Source organism: Cupressus sempervirens, chromosome 8 (assembly GCF_028749045.1).
Source record: "Cupressus sempervirens isolate cs-2001-9-10 chromosome 8, ASM2874904v1, whole genome shotgun sequence".
NCBI classification, from domain to species: Eukaryota; Viridiplantae; Streptophyta; class Pinopsida; order Cupressales; family Cupressaceae; genus Cupressus; species Cupressus sempervirens.
In genome coordinates, this window is record NC_143125.1 from 310051163 (window position 1) to 310060319 (window position 9157).

At 38.4% G+C, this 9157-nt stretch overlaps 1 protein-coding gene across 1 annotated transcript; it reads left to right on the forward strand.

The window, feature by feature from the left end:
* Positions 1–290: 290 nt before the first annotated feature.
* Positions 291–2595, forward strand: LOC149542638 (uncharacterized). The gene has a single exon (XM_089797518.1). It carries the CDS (start codon positions 530–532, stop codon positions 1901–1903), a length of 1374 nt encoding a protein of 457 aa, XP_089653644.1. The 5' UTR covers positions 291–529; the 3' UTR covers positions 1904–2595.
* The last annotated feature ends 6562 nt before the right edge of the window (positions 2596–9157 follow it).

The window sequence follows — 9157 nt, forward strand, 5'->3', positions numbered from 1 at the left end:
CTCAATTCTTGGACTTAAGCAGCAGGGGGCCCGGGGCCAGGCAGGGATAGGGCCCTGTCGGGAGTGTACGTGGCGGATGACGTGGCGGAATAGGGAAGCAGTGTGCTGACTGTGCAGGGATAAAGTCTGAGGTGGCAGGGTACTGGTGGTCTGACAGGGCTGTGAACTCTCCTGGGGACCCAACAGATGGGGGTTGAATAGCTGGTTATTTGATCCGAGTGCTCTGCTCACTGGGCCCCCTATTTCTAAGATTTCGTAGCTTCCACAGTCTGATATTAGTTGTTTAATTTTCTTTGTTAATTGGATTTGAAAGCTAGTTTTTCAGGGATTTTTGTCCTACATGCATGTTCTAGCAGCCATGTGGGGTGGTTTTCGGTTCGAGCTTGAATGGTCTGAAGAGTGTTCTTGTTTGCATTTGGAGTTGGGCATTTGGGTGTAGATTTTAGATTGCAATTGAGAGAATAGAAAGCATTTGGGTGTAGATTGTAGATTGCAATTGAGAGAATAGCAAGCATTTGGGGTTTGATCCATGGTAGGCTCTGTGATGGCGTGCGTGGATTTTGTGGAGAGTGTGGGGGTTTCGGAGGGGTTCATGGATTGTCCATCGTACTGCGGTTCCGCTCCTTCATTTGGATGGCTCAGTCCGAGGATCTCCTTTAGCAAAGATTTTGTGGAGACGGGGGAGATTGAAAGCGCTCAGAGTAATTTCAGTTGTGGCAGCCATCGACAAGTAGAGGAGGAGGAAGAAGAAGACCGGCGAGAGCCAGGTATGCAGGATACGGACAATAGCAACAGTAATGATTTTGAGTTCTGTTTGAGTTTACCAGATGACCCACTTGCAATGCTGCCGGCGGATGAGCTATTCTACCAGGGAAAGCTCATGCCCCTTCAGTGCCCCTCAAGGTCCGGTCCTTTCACGGACCAGACCTTATCTCTTTCCTCTAATGGCGGAGGGGAAAATACAGCCTCTTGCACTGTTTCCTCTGCCAAGCCAACCACAATCCAAATGATATGTAACAACGTGGATTCATTAACCGTGTCTCCCAAGGCACCCAGATGCTCCAGCCGGTGGAAGGAGCTTCTAGGGTTGAAGAGGCTCCAGAACCAACATTCATCCCAACACCCCCCCAAATCCTCACTTGCAACAAAAACCCACTTAACACCAAAGTCCCTCAAGCATCTCTTCCGAGGCTCAGATTCAAAGCTACAATCCTCTTCCAGTTCTTCTTCTTCATCATTAGATCTATCCAGCCAGCCATTATTGGCTCACCAGCCTCCTAGAGACTCCGATGCCGATTCAGGCTCTGCCCGCATCTCCGTCTCATCGTCTTCATGCGCTGCAGATCTTGAGGATTTGCCTAGGTTTTCATTGGATTCAGAGAAAGGAAATCCAAATTCCATTAGGGTACCGCTGAGAGTGAATGTTAGAAAGCCCAGAGTCCAAGATGTTGCTAGAGATGGAAGAGGCGCCGGTAGGGTTGGGAGGACCCCGTATAGAAATATCGATGCAAAGCTTCCTCCCAGAGGGTCCTCAGTTGATAGCCCCCGGATGAACTCATCTGGTAAGATCGTGTTCCAGAGTCTAGAGAGGAGCTGTAGTAGCCCTAGTAGCTTCAGTGCAAACATGAGAAGCAAGGATCCCCACAGAAGGAAGGAAAACTGGAGAGCAATGGAGAGATCATACTCTGCCAATGTCAGAGTTACTCCCGTTTTGAATGTACCCGTTTGTTCTCTCAGAGCGTCCAAGGCAGGTGGAGGAGGAGGAGCGTCAACAAAGGGCGCTATGTTTGGTTTCACCCAACTCTTTTCTCCCCAAAAGAAAGAAACTAATAAACCCAATAGGATTTCTTCTCAGACGTCTACTGGTACTTCAAACAGCAATCTGCATAGGAGAGAAGGATGATATGGGTACCTCCACTAGAAGATGACACTCAATGCTCTCTTGGTGTTGATTCATTGGCCCAATTGGTTGATCTCGTTTTGATGCTGAGGTTTGGATTCGGTGAGGGCCCTGATCGCCTCTTTCTAGTTGAAAACAGTGGATCTCTCTTTTTGGATAGTTGATTTCAACGTGCCAAGCTACATCAATGAGGATGGTTTTTAATTTCATTCAGTGTAGCCTCCGGGAAGCTTCTCTAATCCTCTACAGGCTACGCCAAGCAAGAGTGCAGTTAATTTCTTTGGTTTATTTTTTGTCTATGCGTTGGATCATTTTTGTACAGTGTTTAGATTGGAGTGATATTTGTTCGTTTTCAAATAAGATCCTAGCGAGCTTTAGGAAGGGCTTTTCTGCTGATAATAGCCACTACAAACAATTCTTTGATTTTCAGTTTTGGCCAAGATCTTTCCCTATTGATTTATGCGGCCTCTGTTTGTAGGTGTGCAAATGCTTAAGAGGTAATCCTTCCTCTTGCTTGCTATGAGGCTGTTTTGTTTCTTCAAATCAATGAGGGACTTTCTGAACAACTTTTACTTGTCCAGTAGTATTATGTAGATTGTACATGTGATTAGGGACAATACTCAAATGATAAGCTTCTACAAATTCTGATCTTGGGCTCACATGACAAAAAATGACGATTATTTGATTGTACAAAAGATGATGGCAAAATGTTTGATCTCTTATCAGCATTTTTTAGATTTCAGAGTAAATTAGATGTTTTTATTGGGACTAAATCATTCACTAACTGAATCGACATTTTCTAAATACTTTCAGAGGCCAAATTATCAATGGGACTGACAGTTAGGTTCTTACCAGTAAGAATAAGAAAATGTAATTGACATTTTTAATTACTGTAGATCCATGATCTAAGATGTCTGCAATATCCATTCTCTTTGTAGGAGATGCACTGCTTTGTTGAATAGTGAGGTTATATTTCTGCAAGTAAAACTGAAATGATCATACTTAAATGAATTGCAATGAAGCGATAGAATGACTTGAAAGAAAACAAAAAATGTTTATCTCAATTGTCAACATAGAAGATCCAGAAATAGTTGTAGTTAATTCAAAAGCATTCATTGCACCAATCTAGAGCTATCTTATGAGAGGTCCTAGAAATCTTCTCTTTTACCAATTATTCTTTTATTTTGGGCACAGGCAAGGTTCTATGTTAATTGATTGATGGAATATGTTTAAAGGGGCCATTTACATCAGTTGTTAGCTAATCTCCATACAAAATATACTAAAAGACAATTTTTTTTTGAAAATCTACAAAATAAATGAATTTGTTGTTTTAAAATTTTTTTTGTATGTATTTACGATACAGGGAATGCAGATCTTGAGGGATAAATGCTGAAGTTTTCATAAAAGTCTGTTGCATACTCAGCATTTTCAAAAATGCATTTTTATATGAAAGATAGCTGCATCTTTAACACCAAAAGAATGAATTTGAACAGAACAAATGGTTGCTTTCTCAACTTTTAATCGGAATCCAGTTATAAGCTACCTCTGTATTTTCAAGTGTATGATTGTACAAATGACGTACCATTAATATGTGGGCAGTTGAATTTTAAATTAATTTTTTATGTTTCATAAGCTTGACACATGGCTGGAGTTTGTGGTATATGGAAGGCTTGCGCCTTAACAGTTAATGTGCGAGTCTATTACTGCTTGCAAGGGAAAGATGGTGGAGATGTCTATGCCATGATACAGACGAGAAAATCAATCTTTAAAGAGCTTTGCATTTATCTAAAAGCATCTTTATCATTACCCATTTTAAGTATTTTCCTAGAAAAACTTTCTAATCACAGAAAAAGACGGCAACAAAACATTAAGCAATAATAATATACAAAGATTGTACGTTTCTTACTGGGAGAAAGTTTAGATTGGACATTTCAAAAATCTCGAAACTATTTGGCCTCCCAAGGAAATGGTCCTGCGTGTTAACTGTGTAAGAGTTAAATTATGTCGTGCTAATATGTTGGAAATATGTTGATATTGAACTCTACTTTTTTTGGACAGGAATCTTTGACCTTTAGTTACCTTGGTCATAATGCAACTCTGTCATTGCAGAAGGCAAAGTACCTCGCCAATTGAAGGCTGCAGTTGCTATTTACTATACTGCACAGAGTAATGGAGATATTTTGAATCCTGGTCTAAATGCCCTTTTTTTGAAGATGTTGTGCCTTTTTATCTTTGAGAGAAAGGTTCTGACATATCCTGAGCTTTGAAAGAATGTCACTTTGGTTGGCTTCAATTCATAATTTTGCTGCTCATTGTTTCTCCTAACAGCTCGTGATGCAAGCAAAAGTATAATGATGTGTAAGAAAAAGGCAAATATCTCTCTTCATCCTTTTTTGAAAACCCTGTTTGTGTTTTCAGAAACAGAGATAGCTGATAACTGTACATTCCAGAGATATATACGTTTGCCAAATTCTAGTTTGCCAAGTTTCTTACCCATACAAGTCTTAATACATAGGTATTCTATATTACGCAGATGGATGCGATCTGTCAAAGGTCAAATAAGGATTTTAAAACGGAACAGGCAGTTGTTTCTTTGTTATTTCAAAAACTAGATTTACAGTCATATTTTGAAGGGCACTGAAGAGGAGTTTAACTCTAAAATAAAAATAAAAATGAGACGAAGCCTTCCAAAGTATTTGTTGGCTTCTGATTTGACAGGGTTTTAATCACCTGTGGAATGTGGGATATACCTGAGGATTTAGCTGATAAGTATATCCAATCAAACCAACATGACCAACTGATAAGACAATGCAGTTGTCTTCCGTTTGAACCTATATCTGGGACTAATTGCACTTCTTTAATATAAAAATATTAATCCCAATGAAGCATATGGTTGCCCTTAATTCTTCCAACTTAAAATAAATCCAAACAAATGCAAGACAACTAATTATGGTTGCCCGTAATTCTTCTAACTTAAAATAAATCCAAACAAATGCAAGACAACTAATTTTTCATATTCAAGGGTTTATAAGTCAAGTATGGGCAAATTCTTTCAAATCCACACGAAAAAATAAAGCAAAAGGTTTTTGAATAAAATTCGTGAAACTGTGTAAGCATAGATGTTTTCGAAGAATCACATCATGAACAATATTTTATCCATTGGATTTTTACTTATAAACCCGACACTATAACCTCAAATCTACTCTTTTACTTTGTGAATAAGATCAATACACAAGTAAGATCTTATACTTACCAAAACCTTCTCATGAAATCCTTCGATTCTCTTATAACACAGTAAGCATTTACTTGATCAATTTGATTAACATAAAAAATATGATATGTGATATAATTCTGAATGAATTATAATTGAAATTCAATTTACTTGATATTGACTCACATAAAATTAAAGAACAATATGAAAAGAGCTAGGATCGAAATTGGGCAACACCAATGACTTCTTCATTTGTATTAATTTGCTTGAAACAATACAATTAGAGTATCAAATCTATGCAATAAAACAACTCAGAATGAATTCAAACTATTGCAACTCCACTTCCTCCATTCATGAGCAAAATCAAAATGTGCATCCATACATTGGATCGACTTAACATGACAATATTATATTTTCACTTCAAAATTGAGACCCTTCTTCCAAGCCTTGGAAATCCATTTATGGACAAGGATTGCAACAATCTCCGGGCTGGGAGGAATGACACATGTTACATTTCTATTTGACATAAGACTTGTTGCATATGAGAAAAAACAACAAAAAGCAATATGGGAGGTATTTCCCAAAATTGAATAGTTGGCAACTTGAATTTTTAGGATTAGTTCTCTGTTTTTAATGTAGGCATATCCGCAGCGGGTGAACAACAAAAGTAAGATATTCTATTCTAATAACTATCCTCTCTTTCAACTACCCATGGTTTGTTCTAAATCTGTTCACTAACTGTCTCCTGTAGGCAAAGTTTCTATCTTTGCTACAACTTCCCAAATAGTAATGTCTCTCTCCTCATTCGACCACGTTGTTAGGAATAAGGTGTCTCAACCTTGGATAATTCCTATTCTTATTATTTGTTTTGTAAAATGTATTTCTTGCAAATAATGTTGATGTGTCGGCATCTTGAATTGTGTATAAGGAGATCATGGCTAAAACGGCTATGACGGATTCGTATGACACGTAAGAGCTATGTCAGGAAGATTCAGTGATAGGTGAAGACGTGCCAACTGATAAATTTGAGTACTGTACAAACTTTTTTGGGGTTTCTATTTTCTCGGAGAATGGTAAAAACCCTACTACGGTTACCTTTGGGAGTAGCCCTAAAGTGAAGCACATGTTATAAGCGTTTTTAGGGTTGCAAAGAGATGCGATGCGAGAAAGTGTATTGTTGGTACTGTGAGTTGCTACTGGAGTCTTGTGTTGTCGCTGTTGAACTTGCATTGCAAGTTTATTGTAACCTTGTGTTGAAGATAATATATTTTGCAGGTTTTGGAGGGGTGGGGTTGTTTTACCGAAAGGTTTTTTCCCACCAGCAAATCTTTGTGTTATGTGTTTCTTTCTCTATCTATTTTCTTTATGCTTGATTGGCTGAAATATTGTTGTTTACATGATATTGAATTTGTAAGTGTAAAAGATTTTAATAGGATTTGCACCATACTTCTCTTAAGAGATTAGTGTAGGAAGCTGTTTCCGCACCTGAGTTTCCTTACACATGTAGCCTCTCTAAGCATATTCAATTTATTCAGACTCTTGTTCTAACTGGCATTAGTAATGACCTTTGTATCAGCAACACACTTATTCATGTCCACCTAAACTTTGTACAATGTATCAACAACTTCTTAGAAAACTAACACAACTTTCTCATAATTCAAAATATGGTCAAAAGACAGACCATTCTTGCCATTGCTTTAAATTTCCCTCAGCATCAACAATAGGAGAAACAAAATCTTGGATACCATCAAGAAGAATTTTTATCTTCTTTTGCACTATTTACAATTTGCTAATGAAGAAGACACAACTCTTTTCATGTGCTAGGCATTTTTCTTGTGGTAATAATCTCCCTTGGCTTTTGAGCCATTATTGGAATCAACATGTTGAAGAATTGACTATATGGATCCCATTAATTAAACAAAGGAGTTAACAAAGATAAAGCCTCTAAACGCTGGTGTTATGTACCTTGGAGAGATGAAAATGCTATGGATATTTTGAGAGATATTCTTGTAAGGAAACTCAGGTGCGGAAACAACTTCCTACACTAATCTCATAAGGAAAGTATGATGCAAATCCCATTAAAATCTTCTACACTTACAGATTCAATATCATGTAAACAACAATATTGCAGCCAACCATGCATATAGAAAATAGACAGAGAAAGGAACACATAACCCAAGGATTTGCCGGTGGGGGAAAACCTTTCAGTAAAACAACCCCACCCCTTTAGAACCTGCACAATGTATTATCTTCAACACGAGGTTACAATACACTTGCAATGCAAGTTCAACATCAACAACAGAAGACTCTAGTAGCTACTCGTAGTACCAACAATACACCTTTTTTGCATCGCATCTCTTCGCAACCCTATAAACGCTTATAACATGCGCTTCACTTTAGGGCTACTCCCAAAAGGTAAACCGTATTAGGGTTTTACCATTCTCCGAGAAAATAGGAACCCCAAAAAAATTTGTACTCAAATATCTTAGTTGCCACATGTCTTCACCTGTCATTGAATCTTCCTAACATAGCTCTTACGTGTCATAGGAATCCGTCATAACCGTTTGTCATGATCTCCTTACACACAATTCAAGATGTCGACACATCAACATTATTTGCAAGAAATACATTTTACAAAACAAATAATAAGAATAGGAATTATACAAGGTTGAGACACCTTATTCCTAACATTCTCCCACTTGTCGAACACCTTGTAAGAGCAACAGGAACATAACAGGAACTAACCGCTATAGGTCGAAAGGCCCATAGACTCCGAACACCATCTAAACTTCTCAGTGCCCACTAGTTTCGTTAATGCATCTGCAACATTCTTCACAGTATCTACCTTTTCCAAATTTACCTTTCCATCTTCCACCATATCTCTCACAAAGTGATACTGCACATCAATGTGCTTCGTTCTGGCATGGAAAGTTGGATCCTTTGCAAGGCAAATAGCACTCTGACTATCACACCAAATAGTAATCTGTTCTGCATCAACACCAACATCAGAACACAATCTCTTAAGCCAAATGGCTTTCTTACAAGCATGAGTAGCAGCCATGTACTCAGCGTTTGTAGTGGACAAAGCAACCACATGTTGTCGCTTGCTCATCCAATTGATGGCACCACCAAACATAGTGAACACATAAGCACTGGTGGATCTCCTGTGGTCAATATCACTTGCCCAGTTTGAATCCACAAACCCATGAATACAAACTGAATGCGGAGATCCAGAAGAGTTACCATGATAACATATGGAGTAATCTGATGTACCCCTCAAATATTTGAGTACTCGCTTAACTGCATCCCAATGTATCCGTCCAGGATTAGCCATAAATCAACTTAGGATTCCCACTACTTGGGCAATGTCTGGTCTAGTACAGACCATAGCATACATAAGACTGCCAACTGCACTAGCATAAGGTACTCTACTCATGTCCTCCACCTCACTAGGAGATTTTGGACAATCATCTATAGATAACTTTGTTCCCACAGGAATAGGAACACATAGTGGTCTACAATCTGCCCTGCTGAACCTGTCCAACACAGACTTCACATACTTACTCTGACTCAACCAAAGTTTTCTGTTAGACCCGTCTCTACTGATTTCCATACCCAAGATGTACCTAGCTGCCCCAAGATCTTTCATCTCAAACTGTGCTGACAACTGAGATTTAAAATCAAAAATCATACCCTTACCCTTCCCAAACAGCAACATATCATCAACATATAATGCAACAATAAGAAGGCGATTATTTTCAATTTTGAAATAAACACAATGATCTGATTTCGATCTTACAAATCCAATTGACAACACAAAAGCATCAAACTTAAGGTACCACATCCTAGGAGATTTCTTCAAACCATATAGAGATTTCTTTAATCTGCAAACTAAGGATTCTTTACCTTTAACAATGTAGTGCTCAGGCTATGACATATAAATCTCTTCCTCCAAATCACCATGAAGGAAAGCTGTCTTCACATCCATCTGTTCTATCTCTAAATCATATGATGCAGCAAGAGATAACATAAATCTAATGGATGTC